Here is an 18,274-nt window from a genome sequence, read left to right on the forward strand (position 1 = left end):
AGGAAACTTATCAGAACCTGCATTGTAAATACAGCCTTTATGATCAGGTCAGGCTATAAAAAACATTAGTTGTTGGTGATAATAATTATCATCAAGAAGGGCATTAAATAAACATGTATGCACCTCAAAGTTCATCTTTTTGCCTAAGCCATATTTTCTGTTGTGGCATTCTCGAGTTGCTCATTTGAAAAGCTAAATAATTTATTAAAACTAATTAGAGAATATGAATCACCAGCAGTGTCCTAACAACACATACTGTTGTGGCTAACAAATAAAGGTGCCTTCAAGATGAATTTTCCACTTCAGAGGTGTTTTACTGCTCTGCCACTTTTTTTATTGTTATTATTTTTTATAAAAAAAAGCTGTTTCATGCTGTTGAAAGAGGTTAACTCTTTGTTATCTGTCTTTCTGTCTTGGTTATCAGGGGCGGCTGCAGAGAACATGCTTGGCAGTTTGCTGTGTCTTCCTGGCTCAGGTTCAGTGCTACTGGATCCCTATGGCTCCACTATCTCAGAGACCACAAGTGAGGCCTGGAGTGTGGAGGTCCTGCCCAGTGACTCGGGTGAGGAGCTGTGTTTATTGCTTGCTCTTACTATTGTCTCGATTCTTGCTTCTCGTCTCCATTACAGCCTTGGATGTGTGTTGGCATTCACATGTGCACGCATGCGTGTATTTTCATGTGTTCATGTTTGTTCATCACAGTGATGGGGGTGGGAGTGCAGGTGCTTTCCATATGCCTAAAATGTGTGCATACATCTGTCATCATAATTGTGTGCATTTGCCTGTCGTTCAGGATAGATCTGCCTGTGCCAGTAAAAGGCAGCTCAGGGTTTCCTTAGAGGGACCGCCAGGTGTGTTTGCACCTGTGGTGGAGGAGTGGGAAGGGAATCATCAGAGCAGTTGTCCTCACCCACAATGTTGTCAGTTTTTTTTTGTTTGGCTAGACTTAACATTGGATTACACCGAGTAATGCGGACTGTTTGTCATGACATTAATCACAAATTGACAGAGTTGGTGAAATGTGAGTATTCAGCCTATACTAGGGCTACAACTAATGATTATTTTCATTATCCATTAATCTGTTGATTATTTTCTCAATTTGTTGTTTGGCCCACAAAATTTCAGAACATGTTAAAAAAAAATGTTGATTGTTTCCCAAACCTCAAAATGATGATGCTCTCAAATGTCTTGTTTTGTCCACAAACCAAAATGATTCCGTTTTAATGATGAAACCAAGACATATTCACATTTAAGTAGCTGTACAATGAACATGCTTGTTATAATTATTGAAAAAACAAACAAACAAAAATATATTCAAGCTGATAAATCTATTACCAAAATAGGTGGTTATTCATTTATTAATAGATTAATTGTTGCAGCCCTAGTCTAAACCATTTGTAATAACAGTAATAATACATTTTGTTTATGATTTATTAATGACACTGCATGCCACCCTACCTTTGTTTTGTGTTTTACTCACGGTGTTGGGTGTTTCTTTTGGAATTCCTGCGCCCTATGTCATTTGAAATGATACACCATTCCAGTATGTACTGTGCAAAAATGGCAAGCATGAGTGTCTTTATTGTTTTTTGTTCCGTTTGTTGCCCCTGTCCTGCTCAGTAATGGTGCGATTGGAGGCTTGCTTGGAGTAGAGCGCTTGTTTCATGGCTAGGCAGCAGAAAACAACACTCTGAAGAGCACTTCACTAACACATTATTACTAACGAGCATGCAAATGAGTACTGCTGTTTGTATGGAGCCTCTGGGTTCGACCCAACAGCACCGTAGGGCAGCTGTAGTATTGGCCGTACAAGCTTTACAGTTTGGTTTGGCAGTTTTAAGACATGATAATGTTTGCTTTGTTTGACTTGCTTTCCTGACAATTTTTGTAGAGAATGGGGCGAAAGTGAGAAAATTACAATCATCTGTTGCAAACTGCCACAAGTGGATTTAAATGATACTTCTGTTCTTCCATTCACATCTGAGACACTCTCTTGTCTGTCGGATGTTTTTTATGCATCGTAACTTTTTTGTTTGTTTTTTTAAACTTTGTTTTTATGTTATATTTTGCATAGCAACATAAAACAAGTATAATAAGTGCGACAGACAGAAAAATAAATTAATAAAAGACAGATGGGGTCAGGAGTGAAGCCTGTTGTGTAACAAAGTCTGCCATTCAGAGTCCAGTTTTTAAGACCGTTCAATTAAACATTTGTTCTAATTAGAAGTGTGGATTTCTAGGTGAGTAGAGGGAGCAGGAAAACAGACATTACAACAACCCAGCACTAAGAGATGCATCATTTACGATTCACATAATTTTTTCCAGTTCTTCCAATATCTTTCACCCTTTCCTGCTGCATGTCTCAGATAAAAGGTCATCATTTCCATAGAATGAACTTCTTGGATTATTTATTTCCATTCTATTGTCGTAGGAGGTTCCTCATTCAACCATCTCTTGGTTATCTGCATCCTGCTAATAGTTTTTGTAGTAAATATTTGTCCAGTCCCACTGGCACATTTTCTAAATAAACTGGACTGAAATTAATATCAAGCTTAAGCTTGTTCATATTACCTTTGTTTATCATACCCGTTTCTTTCCCCTCTATAAATTGAATGTCTTAAAGTAAGTTCTCATTTGAAGATATCTAAAGAAGTCTTGTTTCTCAAGGTTATAAGTTGTTGAAAGCTGTTCAAACCTTTTTTGGATATAATAGTGCAGTATGAAGTAATACCCTTTTCTGTCCAGTGTCTACATCTAAGATCTAGTTTGGCTGGTATGAAGTCCGTATCATTGCTTATCCAGCGTAATATTCTTATATTTCTTTCAACTTCTTTGTCCTTACATTTTTGTGATGTGATGATGAAGAGGCAGTGCCTATATCAGGGTATATCTTAGGGTATAAGTGTTATGTCTATATGGGCCTGTTCTATATCTTTCCATTTTTCTTCATTGTGGGGGTCACACCCACAGACTGGAGAGCTCAGCTGAGCTGCCCTTTAGTAGTCCTCGAAGTCTGGACCTTAACTCTTGGCTTTTTCTTTTCCCAAATAAAGTTTTAATTGTTCTGTTCCATTCTATAAACTGTTAAACCTGCAGGTATTTCTGCAGGTAGGGACTGAAAAGGGAAAAGCAATCTTTGAAGTATGTTCATCTTTATAACGTCTATTCGGTTGTACATATTCATTCTGTTTCTCCTACCAATACACCTGTTATTTCTATATCCTCCCTGATCGCCTGCATCAACGGTTCAATAAATAATGCAAAAAGTGTTGGGCTCAGGGGGCACGACGACCTCTTTTAAGGGCAAACATTTTTGATAATCTTCCATTCAGTTTAATTCGGGCAGTTGGAGAGAAGTATAATGATTTCCAACATTCCACAACCTGACTATTCAAGAACTAAAAGTATTCCCAACGGACAGAGTCGAAAGCCTTTTCGGCATCAAGGCTGAGAACTACAGATTTTTATTCTTTTATGGTTTCTCATATGGTCAACCAAGTGTGTGCACTATCCTGAGTCCGTGTATATATATATAATCGATGTTGAGGACTGAAATTGGTCGATAAGCACAGCTTGTCTCCAAGATGTTGGTGTCCCCCCCTTCAAAATGTAATTAAAACAATTTTTAAGTATCGGTATAATGCTTTCTCTCTGAGTTTTGTACCATTCAAAGGGGTAACCATCTGTGCCGGGCATCTTGTTTGGTTTCAATCTTGTTATTGCTTTATTTATTTCCTCTTTCGTTATCTCTTGGGTGAGTGTCTTATTCTGTTGCTCTCCAATAGACAGCAGATCTAAAACCTTTAGGAATTCTGATACTTCTGTCAGATTAGCTGCTTGTGGTTGTCTGAGAAATACTATACCAAATTATACAAACGAGTTTTGTAGGTCCTCTAATTTATGACTCATCTCGTTAGTATCTGAGTCTTTAATTTTAGGTATAAACCTCTCTGCCTGTTGTTTTCGCAGTCTCCACGCAAGCAGCTTTTTGATTTAGCGCTACTTTTGTAGAAATTCAGTTTTATAAATCTAGCTTCCTTTTCTGTTTTTTTTTGACCATAGTCTTTAAATTCTTGTTTAATGTATTTCTGACATTTTGAGTCATTCAGTAAATTAGTGTTAAGTCTTCATAAAGTGTCCTTTAGAGCTGTCTAAGGGTAAAGTTAAACATACTCTTGCATGGTCTGATATAGTCCTCGTTCCAATTTCACATTTTGAAAAATTCAATGTCTCTCTTGATTGAACACCATGTGTATGTGAGAAAAAAGTAAAGCATTTGTTGTGCAAGTGTAATTCTCTCTATGTCAAACATACCGGATTCCTTAAGCATTTTTTGTATTTTATGTAGTGCCTCTGGCTGATTATTTTTCTTTGAGTCAAGATGGGGGTTCAAACAAATGTTCCAGTCCAGTAATTTTGGATACAACGTTGTTTAGTTTCTTACCTGCTCTTCATCGTCCAATTGTTTCTGTGAGCTCTTTCTTCATATAAACTTGTGCTGCTTGTTTTATTAATTTCTTGGTTTTGTTGCGGTTTTCCTTTAGCTTTTCTTCCGTTTCCCCCTTCCATACTATTTTAAAGGATTTTAGGTCCGCATCTCGCAGTTTCATATTGGGGGAAACCCACCACCTGGGTGGTGGTGCCTCAAAGTTATGCTGCCACTCACCTTGATGCCATACCAGAAGTCTCCATAGTAACCGTTTTTATAAGTTTTTCTCTATGCCTGGGTTTGTTTACAGAGGCTGCAGACCTAAAGCAGGAGGAGCGACTGCAGGAGCTGGAGAGCTGCTCAGGTGTTGGCAGCACCTCAGATGAGACAGAGGTCAGAGAGGTCAGCTCAAGACCCAGCACACCAGGCCTCAGTGTTGTTTCAGGTATGAATCTAACCACTCCATCTCTCCCCCTCTTACTGTGCTTTCTCTAGCAAACATAGTTTGTCTGGTCTATTTTTGTCTTGGTTGACCTTTTAAGTTTTCATTAACTGACCAACATTGTTGAATAACTGGATTAAAATTGCATTTTTTTCCCCTTGTTTCAGTAAAGAGCGGTCATGTTGCTGGGAGGGTTATTAACCAGTGTACTGGGGTCAGTGGGGATTTTTCTGTATGACACAGAGGTTAATGCTGGTTGTCTTTTGCTTGGGCTCAGGTGGACATGTTATGTTGACATGCATGAAGTAGTATACTAGATTAGGAAGCCAGCGGTTATGTTCCTCGCTCAGCTCACAGGAAAGCATCCCCTGGGAATTGGCCAATGGATAGTCTGCGTCTGATGATCACTCTTATGTGTGTCTTTCCCTGAACCCATGGGAGCTTACGCTACCAATTTAGAGTTCCCACTGGGTTCCAGTCTGAGAGAGGCCATACAGCATAGTCTAAAGAAAAATAGCCTCTTGTTTGAGAAGCATTGAACACGCAGATTCACTTTCCTGACTGCCGAAACCTCTCACTGTAAAGGTGAAACTCAGTTGCCATTGTCCTGAATGTCAACACTGTTGTTATTGTAGGTATCAGTGCAACCTCAGAAGACATCCCCAACAAGATCGAGGACCTGCGGTCAGAGTGCAGCTCAGATTTTGGTGGAAAGGACTCAGTGACCAGTCCAGATGGGGAGGAGTCAGGCCACGGTAGGAGAGTGTCAAATCCCCATGAGGCTCACTGAGCCATCAGTTCACCAGTCCATCAGTCTTATCTGTTCAAAACAGCATCAGCAGGAGCTATCACTCTCTTGTCACTTCCACAGCTGCTACCAAGAGTTAAATATTCTGTGTGTCTCTGTTCGAAGGCCAAGCTATTATCTTTTTAACTTAATGAAATAGACAAGCTTTTAAACTAGCAGTAATGGGCATTGTGCCATGTGTATTAGTTGTGTATTAGGGCTTGATTTAGCTGTTGCTTTTAATTGTCTCATATTCTCTCGTGTTTTTACAGGAGCACACCATCTGACATCTCCACCCTCACAGGCAGATTCCTTACTGGCCATGTTCGATCCCCTCTCCTCTGGTGAAGGTAATTTGCACTTGAAAATGCACTACAACCAATCAGAGCTAGAAATAAGTATAATTAAATCCCCACACTAATGTTTTAGATGCACAGAACAGCTTGAGCTTTTCAAATTAACCAAGAGCGTTTCTATACCCTTCATACAAGGCTTAGTTACATCAGCTCGTAAGTGCAAGTGGAATGTCACTTTATTAGGCTGATTTAATATTCCAGTTTATCCTCCAAAGTCTTTGTTCCTGCTCCTGTGTGTGTGTGTGTTTGTAGAGCAGGTGGAAAGTGTGAGAGAGGAACAGTGGTGACTGTGTGTCTGTGGCAAGGTGAAGGGATGACAGGTTGAGAGACCTCACCCCAGGCTCTTTGGCACTGTCCCCTTGTCCCACTGTGCTCATGGCACGAGTCTGCCATTGGACGCTTTTCAGGAGAGTCTATCCTTGGAACAGGTGGCCTACCTAGGGCTCATCTCCCACTAACATCTCTCTTTAGCTTGCTCCCTAATTTTGAGGTGCTGTTTTTGCATAGGTTTTTTTTTATTGTACCTCGATGGATGTAAAATCCAAGAATGGAGGCATTGTCTCTTAAGCTTTTCGGTCCAACAATTTCTTGTAAATCGTTTACTTTAATATGATGCATGTTTACTTGGAGTGAACTGAGGCATGGTCACTGTGACTTCACAGAATCTTTCAAACATATCCTTTTCTGTTACTGTTTATATTATTGTTTATATACTGTCTGCATATTGCGACACAGCTATAAATATTTCTATTGTATATGATTCTTCTCTTCTCTTTCATACTCAGTTTTTATAGGGTGTTGTTGATCTCATTTGTTATTCTTGGTTGGATTAGCTTTAATGAAGAAAATTTCCCCAGGGGATTACAAAATATGATTTTATAAAAATAGAATAATAACAATGTATATCCAAAAGCCATACCAGTTAGCTTCGTTAGCTTCGTTAGCTTCTCTTTGACATGATGTCACAGAGAAACACACTTAAAAGCCCAATGTTGGAAGAACAGAGGAGATTGTGACTGTATTTCCCAGAAAATTAATTAATAGGTAATTTAATTGTTGACACTAATCTTGGGCAAACGACAAACGAAGGGCTCCCCTGCTCACCCCTCCCTTCCTAAAGTGCATTGGGAAACTGCAGGAGACGTCTTTGTGTGAGTTTCTGCTTCAAAATCCAAAACAGAAACTCTGGCTGTTTGTCCTTTTAGGCTGCTGTTGAAACATGGCGATGCAACATTTTGGCCTGTGTAAAATGTGTAACGGAGGCCGTTAGCAGGGTCCTTACCATATAAAAGGCTTATTCTAAGGCTATGAAAGCAAACCAGTTTTTATTTTACAGCAGTTATACACATATACAAATGTACTTATGGGTATTGTATTCAGTTTCGACTAATAAACCCTCCTAAACGTTACTCACTGGGCATTTAATTTTATTGGGTGCAATTTATTAAGATATTAACAGTTTTAAAGGCAGTTAAATACAAGTATCACATGGGAAAACCTTCACTCAGTCTTTTTATTGTATACAGTGGGAGAGTAAATTACCCTTATTTAAGAGAAATGAAAACTAAATTACAATATAGCCAAAATTCATTCAATTGAGTTGTGTCCTCTTGTATGATTGTCTCTAATACCCTAAGGAACTGGAACAATAGTGAGGCCAAAAGTGCATTATGCCAGGCCCTCTCATCCTCCACCTGACCCTCCCATCCCTGAAGCCAGTGCCCTTGGGCAAGAGACGCGCCACTCTCTCTTCATGCCCCACTGCTTGGCCCAGGCTGAGCTGGAGCACACCAAGCAGCGCCACTCCTTCCCTGACAGGCTGGTCCGCAGCCGCAGCTCTGACATTGTCTGTCCAGGCCGCCGGCCCACAAGTGATCCTGGGATTAACCGACGTGTAGCAGTTGAAGATCGTGACTCTGCTGGGTCCTATGCCTTAGCACCTTCCTCATCCCCCAGCAAGGATTCCCTGAAAGGAGAGGTAACAACCTGCATCTATGCTCTGGGTTAATGCCACAGACGGTTGTATATTTGAGAAATATTGCATAAAATCATCATCCAGTAACAAGTTCATTTCCATTTAAAGGCTGAGGACAGGAAAGACAGTGACGACGAGAAGTCTGACCGCAACAGACCATGGTGGAAGAAACGTTTTGTGTCGGCCATTCCCAAAGGTGAGGAAACATGAACAGTGTAAACGTTTCATCTCTTCAAAGGTGAACAAATTAACTTCAGTACATTTTTAAGTGATCTGTTTGATTGCAGTGATCCTTTATTTTTTTGTTGTGAGAGAGAGAAAAGTTCTCTTAATCACAACTGACAGGAAGTATCACCCTTTAAAGAGCAGAGTGAAAACCAATTTATAATGTGAGAAAGAGAATGATGATCCATGTTGTCCACTCCATTGCTGATGTTCCGCTTGGAAAATTATGTTTCTTGTTGTTTGAAGTTACTCCAGAGATGTGTCCAGTACTTTTTCTCTCACGTCTCACTGGCTGCAGATTTATATAGACTTTTCAAAGCTAATCAGTCATCAGAGGAGCTTTAGCTGTGGAGATTGTATGGCTGCAGCCCTCCCAGCAGTGCTGTCAGCCAGCAGCTAATGGTCATTAGATAGACCTCTCTGTCATCAGCACTGATAGATGACATTTCTTGTTGCACTTCTACTCTACAGCCGTCTCTCATACATCTGTCTGGGAAATAATGAGCTGTGCCCACATGGGATGAGTCCTTATTACTCTTTGGGTTAATTAAGTTTCTTAAGTAAACAATAAATTGGAATTCACAGAATCGAGCACAGTGTGTGTTGCTAACTTGAGGAGCTATGAAGACTCAACCACCAAACTCCAGCCAAACCTCTGTCCATTATGTCTGTCCTGTTGCTCTGCATGGAGATGCGTAGTCAGTTGTCCTGCAGATCAGCAGCGTGTGTGAAAGGCCAACCCTGTCTGTTGTGTTCCTCACAGTGCTATATTGGACGGCTGAGAGTGATGTCCCAGGTAACGCTTCCATGCTGCCGTCATTCAGCTAGCTTTACTGCTGGAGCCAGTGGCTGTGTGCCCATGCTGCTTTGTAGATGTTGCCATATAGAGCTGTAGAGCTGTGATGTGACATGGCCTGAGATTACACACCAACATTCCTCATCCATGCATCTATTTTATCATCCTTTCTTTTTGTCACAGTATGTTGTCATTTTATTGTATTGAAAAGTGTATACAGAAGAGCAGTGTTGTTGCTCCGCACAGTGTTTCCTGTGTGTGCGATTTGTTTTCCCAGGACAAGCATCAGTGTGTGATTGTTTACATCTATATAGACTGGACATCCTATGAGTTACACTATACCCGTTTGATATTCTGCTTTAATTCACTATATCAGTTTTTGCTTTTCTACAAATAGAATTTTGTATAAAAGAAGAAACATATAAAGTGGCTGTCAACAGCTGACTCATGATCAGCCTGCCATCCAAAATGGTGTCACTTGCCCAAGTCAGTCATTACATGTCTCTACACCACAGCTCCAATAGCAGCATTCAGGAAAAGGGACAAACAAGAGAGGGATGACATTGCCCAGGAGCGTATTCCACAAGGTCAGTCATGGCTTTTTTTTTTATAATTGCGCTTGTGATCAGCTGACAAATAACCTTCATTGTGGATTTAAATTTAATGCAACCTGTTTGCCGGTTTGACAGATGACCCCTTGCCCAGACAGAGCACACAAGCACAGGCAGCTGAAGACATTTTGGACAAGTACAGGAACATCAAGAGGCCCAGCCCGAGTGATGGAGCTGCAGGTGGAGCTTCCTATGATGGTGCAGGAGGTCAGCAAATATAAAACTAATATTAACTAATATAAATATGTACACTTGTTTTAGACATGTAAAGGATACACTTTTTTAATTTCCACAGATTGTGTAGAAGACAATTTGCATGACTCTCCAAGAGAAGATACTCTACAGAACATTTCCACAGATGACCTGCCAGACTCAGCCAGCCAGACAGCACAGCAGCATGACTCAAAGTTCTCTTTCAGGTCAAACATTTATAATCCTTTAATAAAGTACAGAACCTTTTGACAATCACTTAAGATTGTCTAGTTTTCTCAGCAGCATGTTGCTTAGACGTTGCTCTTAATAAGTGTTTTTGTGTGTTTTTGTTTGCAGCGATGCGAAGAAGAAGTTGAGGTTGGCTTTGTGTTCTGCAGACTCTGTGGCTCTGCCCATCATGGCTCCTGTAACCACACGAAATGGCCTCCCGGACCACATGGATCCTGAAGGTAGGACTGTTTGTGTTGTTGTATTTGCTTAAATTCATGGTAGCTTAATTGTTCAAATGCCTTTTTTTTTTTTTTTTTTTTTTTGTATTGTTTTTATGAACAGGAAAAATAACAGCACAGTACAATAAAAAGAGCATCATGACCAGGCACATGATATTCTACATCGACATCATATAAGGGTTTCTACATCGTGGTACTTTAGTTTATTCACTAAGTATCACATGTAAATATAATGGAAATGCAAATGACTTTTTTTTTAAATCCTTTCAAATTGTTTAAATGACAAAAACAATAAAAAGAATAAACAATAAATGAATGAAAGTAAAGAATCTAAGATATTGGTAGGACATGGGTGGTCATCAAGAGCCTACCACAGTGAACAACAAATTTGTCCATTTTTTCAACCTAGCACAATACAAGTCTTTTCTCAGTCTCAGTAAAAAGGTCAGTCTTTCCAGCTCATGGATCTCTTTTATGATTTCAAGCCAATCGGTGACTGTCGGCGGGTCGGTCTGTAATATGAGTTATTGCTTTTTTTTGCTGCCGCAGTCATTATTTTTAAAAGGTGTCTAGCATTTCCTGTTAGCCCCTGTGGTAGATTACCAAGGTAAAGCGCTGTGAATGTCAGGGGAATCTGTTGTTCAAGAATACGCCGCATAGTTCTCTGAATATTTTCCCAAAATATTTGTGATCTTTGGCAGCTCCAAAAAATATGAAAGTGGTTACCCTCATCATCCCCACAATTTCTCCAGCAGGAGTGAACTGTTGCTCCTCGATAACATTTCATTTTAGGCGTAATGAAAAAAACGAACAAGATATTTCCAAGAAAATTTGTTCAAATGCCTTTATTCTGCATCTTATTTAAATCTATTGCAAAACCAATGTCTCATGTCACAAACCTCCTCAGGGAGCAAAGTTCAATCCTTTAATCTTGGCAAGCATCCAACCAGCTGAGACTGTCCTTAAACAAGACACCAAATCTGTACAACCTTGACATCCCCACTCACCTTTCAAGGTGTAAGGCAAGGTTAAAAGAGTGCAGCTCCCCATATGGTAAAACAACTAAACCGTCATACATCTTCAAAATACATGTGTAACAGCACAGATTAATATAGTTACAAGATTTTATGCCTCTCGACCTATCCTTTGCACAGTACTATATATTATGCTCCAGATCCTGAAGCAGGACAGTAGCTGGCAGAATGAAGCAACATGCACCATAATGGTTAACAATAAAACCACAGGACCCCCATCTTCGAACCCATCCGTCACGTTGTCATGTGAAGGCGGCAGGTCGATCAGATTACACCAACCAGACATTCTTTTGTGAGCTGCAAGCAGTGTTGTTTAATGCCGTCTCCCTGTCGCCCTGTCGTCCAGACAATGAAATCGTCTGCTTCCTGAAGGTCCAGCTCGCAGAAGCCATCAACCTCCAGGATAAGAACCAGATGGCCCAGCTTCAGGAGACCACGCGCTGTGTCAGCCGCTTTGACGCACGCACCTGCAGGAAGCTGCTGGCTGCCATTGCAGAGGATTACAGGTAGAATGGGAGGCCCAGAGGAAAAATAAAAGCATCTCACAGGTCGTTTTGCTGTCTTTTGGGCACCTAAAAAAAGTATTAAAAGATATTTTCACTCTGTGTTTGTTCTAGAAAGCGGGCTCCATATATAGCTTATCTAACCAGGTGTCGTCAGGGCCTGCAGACCTCTCAGGCTCATTTGGAGAGGCTCCTGCAGAGGGTGCTGAGAGACAAGGAGGTTGCAAACCGCTACTTCACCACCGTCTGTGTTCGGCTCCTTCTTGAACACATGGAATGCAAGATGCTTGACTTTATTAAGGGTAACACATTAACTTATTTTTCCTTAGCTGGTCTTTGCTGTTACAGTAGTATAATCTTAACGTCGTCCATCTTCAGCGTGATTTCCATGATTTGTAATGCTTTTGCTGTTATTATTCAAACAAATATAAGCCGATGTGCTGTGGAAACTATAGTAGCAGCACAGTTTATAATATAAGATTTCCGTTGTATGTCTTTAATGACACACAATGTCTTTTTTAAGCTCAACTTACTTTACCTGAAAAGATTAAATAAACATGGTTACAGTACACTTTGTTTCCTGTGCTGATGTTAATCACTCTGGGTTCTTTTTTCTTCTCCCCCTCAGCGTTCCAGGTGTGCACAGCGTCAGATGACAAGACAGCATCAGTGGAGGATTTTCTGCGCTACTTGTATGGTGCTATGGCCCGTGATGCCATTTGGCAATATGCAAGTGAGGACCAGCTGCAGGATGCCCAGATGGCTATCGAGCGCAGCGTTATGAACCGCATCTTCAAACTAGCTTTCTACCCAAACCAGGATGGAGATATTCTCAGAGACCAGTGAGTAACTGAGATACCCATAGAATCAGACAGTCAACAAAGCGAAGTATTTATATGTATCTCATTGAAAATAATGTTTGTCATAATGGTAAACACACTTTGATACACTTTTTTTTAGTAATTTGTTGAGTTTTGTGGTGGCTGAGAGCCATTTTTTCCCTCATATATCTTCAGAATTCAGCAGTTTGTCTCAGTTCAGTAAAATATCAATTGTGTTGTAGCAGAAATATTGGTCAGTTAGCTGTTTACATTTCATAACAATTCAGTTTGCTTGATTTCTATTGTCTTCTCTTTGAAAGAGCGGATTATGCTGCAGCTTAATTTTCAGGTTGATATGTTAGAACAGCATCACTGTGTCCACTCCTCCTGAATTGATATGTCTCACACAGGCTTTTCCACGAACACATCCAGCGGGTCTCAAAGGTCGTGACAGCCACTCATAAAGCACTTCAAATCCCAGAGGTATTTTATTGTAATATTTTGTGTTTACTCCCATGCACACTTGGACACAAACAGGAACAGACTTAGTCAGGACCACTCGTAGGACTCACAGTCATGAAAGGGCCCGTGCAACTTCCCTCACTCAACAGTCATCTCACTTTATTATCATTCACGGACACATTTTGTGCCAAATTCCATGAATTAATTTGTGTGTCAAGTTTTGTGAAAATCTGACTTTCCAGTCTGTCACAGTGACAGAGAGACGAGAACGTTTAATCATTAACTTGTCTAGGACATATGTACCAAGTTTGGCAGGGCTAGCTCAAACATGCTAGTACCATTTTTGTTGTTCCAAAATGGATGACTTCTGGGTGGGCAGACCTAATTGAAGTACGTTAGAAATTTAGAAACGCAATTTTGACGACTGTATCTCGCTTCAAAAAATCCCCAAATTTGGACTAAGCCCAACACACTCACCCAATTCTGTCCCAATCGGACGACTTTTGTCTGACCATGACCCGACTTCTGGGGACGCTATGGAGCGCTGGGGCTATGCATGGGTTCACGCCCAATGTCACATTTTTTGCTGACCTGACTCCATGCCAAATTTCAAGAGTTTTTATGCACGTTAAACCCCTCAAAATTGAGCGCAGCGTCAAAGAAAAAAAAAATCTCAACAGGAACAATAGGTTCCTCGCACTACGGGCCAGGAGCCCATGGCCCTGGCACATCCATGCTCGGGTCCTAATAACATTGTACATTTTCTGTTCGTAGGTTTACTTGAAGGAGGCTCCCTGGCCCTCAGCTCAGTCTGAGATCAGGACCATCAATGCATACAAGACACCACGAGACAAAGTCCAGTGTATTCTGCGTATGTGTTCCACCATCATGAACCTCCTCAGTTTGGCCAATGAGGACTCCGTCCCTGGAGCAGATGACTTTGTCCCTGTACTTGTCTTTGTCCTCATAAGGGTAATTATGTCCTGTCATTTTTCCATACTTGGCTGCATTAACACTCTACCTTCCATGTGGATCACTTAAGGTTAAGAAATATCACCGGTTGTGTGCATGATGCTACAACTACAGTTGCAGTGCACCATAGACTTACTTCTATGTGCTAACTTATAGAATTTCTGCATATTTCTGTTGATGATCTGTACGGCATTGTGTGAGATTCTTGCAGCAGTTAATGTGGGCCCATCCCCACATCTCCTCCCCTCCAGGCAAACCCGCCCTGCCTGCTGTCCACCGTTCAGTACATCAATAATTTCTACGCCAGCCGGCTGAGTGGGGAGGAGTGCTATTGGTGGATGCAGTTCACTGCGGCGGTGGAATTCATTAAGACCATCGACGATCGCAAGTGAAGCAGAACAGCCACCTGTATGGGCAGACTGTGGGGGAAGGAGCCGGGAGACTTCCCAACCAACTGCTCCCTCTGCACAGTTTAGAAAAGCTGGCCCTCAGCCTGCTCTGTATTTGTATAGCTTGTACATAGCCAGAGACACTGAAAGATTACAAAATATATATTACTGTATGTATCTATGTGGACAAATTCAGGTTTTAGCCGTGGTGGAAAAAAAATGGCCTTGGGAAAAAAAAAATTGGCAAAACTTTGAACCTGATTTAGATATTTTTTTTGTCCTTTTATCTTTGTGTTCTCAGTCATGTTTTCTTTTCTGGTGTCTCTAGTAGGGATTTTACACACACACACACACACACACACACATAATATGACATTAAATCAACATAAAAGATAATCCTATATAAAGGGACCAGACTTTCTTGATGTGATCACTGATTTTTTTTTTTTATCCCCCAGAGTGAGAGGGAAGGGCTTCCAATTAAATTACTATAATGTTCATTAAATGCATTGTAACATGGGAATTTACAGTGTGTGACAAGTTACTGATGGCATTTCGTGACTCATAAACACTGACATCAATTTACATGCGTACTACTCTGAATGTTGGTGTGTCAACAGTAGGGCAGCTTATTTCATGACTTCCTCTTATTCCCCAAAACACGCGTCTGTAGTGATTTGGACATGAGGGCCCACATATTTATATGAAATAAAATGTATTTATTTCTGTAACTCTATTTAAATGCTTTGTTTAATTTTAAAATGCATATCATGGCCATTTAAAATATCTGAGGCAAGTGTTATGATACACTTGCACAGAGAGTTTGAGATAGGAAGGCACCTTCACAGTGAGGGAATTCTGGGAGATATTGGTAGAGTTATTGGAATTTTTGGAATTGGTACCTTTGAAATGGGGCGCTCTGCACAGGCAGTTATTGTTGAGGGTTTTTCTTTGGTTTTTAAACTCGGCATAGGCTTTACAGCCACACACACACACGGAGAAACACAGAAACATGCCCCAATGTCTCCTTTGTCCAGCACTCACTGCAGGAACATGAGCGTTAAATTACTGCATCACTGATTGTCATGGCTCAGTCCCTTTAACACACTTGAATTCGAACAACTGTTCCCTTTGGTGTTCTGGAGCCTACCTCGTAGTTGAAACCAGTGAGTCTGATGTTGATCTGTCCACCGTTGGTTGACAACAGAGTAATGGATCATTTTTTGCACTGTTAAAAAAAGAGAAAAGTAAAACTGTGAGGGTATGGACGGAGAAGTTTGATATTGACCTGCTGTGATTCCTGTCGTCGTCACGTCACCCTTAATTAACACGAGCCTTTGTAGTGAACAGTGTTTTATTTTCTACATTTAGAATATAATCTTCAATCTAAGATGTTACATGTGTCCAAGGGCAGACTAGTGAACTATTGGATCTTAGCTCTACCTCCTCCTAAGTTTGAGAAAGGGATTCTTGTTTATGTGCACTTATTTTTTCTTCTTTATTTCTCCAATTTCCCGAGCTGTGATATCCCAGTTGTTATTGTATCTTTCCAATTCTAGAACTAGCATGTCTTTAATTATCCAGAAATGACTAAATCTCTTTATTCTCTTGATATCATCTGCTTCAGTTTTGCTCAAAGATGTGCCACGTGTATTATAGTTTTGGATAATCTGTTGATTTTCATGGTAAATGACCTGACAGCACAATACACCATAGGATAGAAGAGCAAATAATCCACACTATTGACTCATTATTACTGACTTGCAGTTGATGCTAAAGTGGATGGTGTAGTACATGTCCAGTGAGTGTGTGTGTGAGATGACTGCGTGATTGGTCGACCCTCTGCCTCCTCTTGCACAAAGTCATTGAATGGTCTGTACAGTCTCAAATATGATAAACAGTGGAATAGAATTAGTATCTGCCACAGGCCTGTAATTGAACGTGCGAGAGGATGCAAAGCTTCTCTCCGTGTCTCCGTTATACTTGCATATCAGTAGTTGATTTATTTTGCACAAAGCAGATGTCTTTTGCTGGAAAATTTGACTCGGGAGCAGTGAGTTTTAAAAAATGTAATTTCCTTTGGCCTTTTACAGTCACAACAGGGACATAATTGTGATTAAAATAACAAGTGAGTAGCAAAGTTTATGCACCTGACTGTTACTTCCTCAACGTTTTATGGGCTACATCACAAATGCACTTTCAGATCCATCTACGGTAGCACGTGCAACAGATTCATATTTGCAGTCCACTTCCTCGCAGAGTCTGTCTAATCAATGATGAGAAAACCATGCACTGGAAAATCAAGTTGCAGGTTGCATCTATACTAATTAAGTCTATGTGATGTCACTTTAATTGGAAATACATACTGCTCAAATCTGATGAAATTATTTGGTCCTGGCTTGTGTTTCAGAGTTGCCTCACTCGGTGAAACAACAAAAGATCCACACACAAACACACACGACATGTTTTAGCATCTGTATTTTTTAAGTGCTGATTGTATGCAAACGACTGTGGCGGTGACTGAAGAGTTGCTCCTTCAAAGCTTTACTGCTCTGTACAGTTCAGTTCAAAGGAAAACAAACAAAAAAAAGTTTTACATCTTACATCTAATTTTACATTTAATTGTAAGCTTGCACAATTATGACATGCGGGGAAAAGCCGGTTTGTCTTTACTGTGATTAATGCATTATGTAATTCTTAAAAACAATAAAAGAAGCTGAACTTTTTCCCCACTTTTCTTCCTTTTCTGTTTTTTCTTTGCAGCAGTAGAATCACTGAAGGTGCGACATGACCTGCTGTGTTTCACGGCTCTGTGGTGTCGTGGACAGTTGTAGGTGTCTGTACAACAGTTCTCACAATAAAAGAAATGGTAGGGAAATTTATGCATGAATATAATTGTGAGTGGGGGCACTGGAGCAGCATCATCCAATCTAGCAGCCACAAATAGCAACCTCTCAGCAAACATTTCATTATTGCTGACAAGTGTACGCTGGATTGTAATTGGAGATATCCCCTCATCTAAAAGCCCTCCTTACTTCACCGATTGCCTTCTCTAATACGTGGGTTTTTTCATCATAAACTTCTTGGCGGGGTGCTTTGTGTGTCTTGATGATATCTCGCAATCGTTAATTTAAATTTAAATTTTTTTGGGTGTGTGAAGTTAATTAGTTGCGTGTGCCAGTGGCGAGAGATGGGCAAGATTTTCCAGATTGGATCTTTTTCACTGTGGCTGATTCTTGGCTCATGTGAGATGCGTGTGAACCTGGTCTAATTTTGTATTAAAGTGAACCGCCATGTACTAATTATTATTTTGTACCTGCAGCTGCACGGGAAATAAAAGACGACACGATGCTCATTCACTCGAATCAAATCGTTTTAAATAGATTTTTAAGATGAAGAGAAACCCAGCAGTTCAAGCAATGAACAATCACTGCACATCACGCAGCAGGAACTCTTAACTATCAGGGAGAAGAAGGTTTGTGCAGGACACACAGGCTGTGCAGCCACTGTCTCATTGGACAATTTGAAGAGAAACTAACATACTGATAAATGTATTTAAAGGTGCATTATGTTATAAATCTAAATCAACTGGCCATAAAATCCTCCTAATATGTCACAGAGACTCAGGAATAATGTTCATATAACAAACTGAACTCACCAACAACAACAGTACAGACAAAATATTTGCATTCAAAAAAATATTTTGCAGACTGCAAATCTTGTTTATGTTTTGAAATCATGTTTTGCCATGTGGCGCCACCTACCGCCGTCTACCAATCATTGCAGTCAGTAGAGTCTCAGCTGCCGAGC

General features: G+C 40.4%; 1 protein-coding gene across 2 annotated transcripts in view; it reads left to right on the top strand.

The window, feature by feature from the left end:
- Positions 1-17,110, top strand: part of gapvd1 (GTPase activating protein and VPS9 domains 1) — a 35,794-nt gene extending 18,684 nt beyond the window's left edge. The window contains exons 12-28 of one of the 2 annotated variants that reach the window (XM_083903247.1): positions 425-562; positions 4,740-4,874; positions 5,507-5,626; positions 5,931-6,008; positions 7,652-7,992; positions 8,098-8,185; positions 8,978-9,010; positions 9,526-9,597; positions 9,700-9,828; positions 9,917-10,040; positions 10,171-10,283; positions 11,664-11,823; positions 11,935-12,122; positions 12,449-12,662; positions 13,052-13,124; positions 13,878-14,075; positions 14,327-17,110. In XM_083903247.1, the coding sequence (XP_083759373.1) occupies positions 425-562; positions 4,740-4,874; positions 5,507-5,626; positions 5,931-6,008; positions 7,652-7,992; positions 8,098-8,185; positions 8,978-9,010; positions 9,526-9,597; positions 9,700-9,828; positions 9,917-10,040; positions 10,171-10,283; positions 11,664-11,823; positions 11,935-12,122; positions 12,449-12,662; positions 13,052-13,124; positions 13,878-14,075; positions 14,327-14,467 (2,345 nt within the window). In that variant the 3' untranslated portion in view covers positions 14,468-17,110. The remainder of the gene's footprint in view (positions 1-424; positions 563-4,739; positions 4,875-5,506; positions 5,627-5,930; positions 6,009-7,651; positions 7,993-8,097; positions 8,186-8,977; positions 9,011-9,525; positions 9,598-9,699; positions 9,829-9,916; positions 10,041-10,170; positions 10,284-11,663; positions 11,824-11,934; positions 12,123-12,448; positions 12,663-13,051; positions 13,125-13,877; positions 14,076-14,326) is intronic. The other variant, XM_083903248.1, reaches the window with a different exon arrangement.
- Positions 17,111-18,274: the final 1,164 nt, after the last annotated feature.

Source organism: Microchirus variegatus, assembly GCF_963457635.1.
Source record: "Microchirus variegatus genome assembly, chromosome: 16".
Classification (NCBI taxonomy): Eukaryota; Metazoa; Chordata; class Actinopteri; order Pleuronectiformes; family Soleidae; genus Microchirus; species Microchirus variegatus.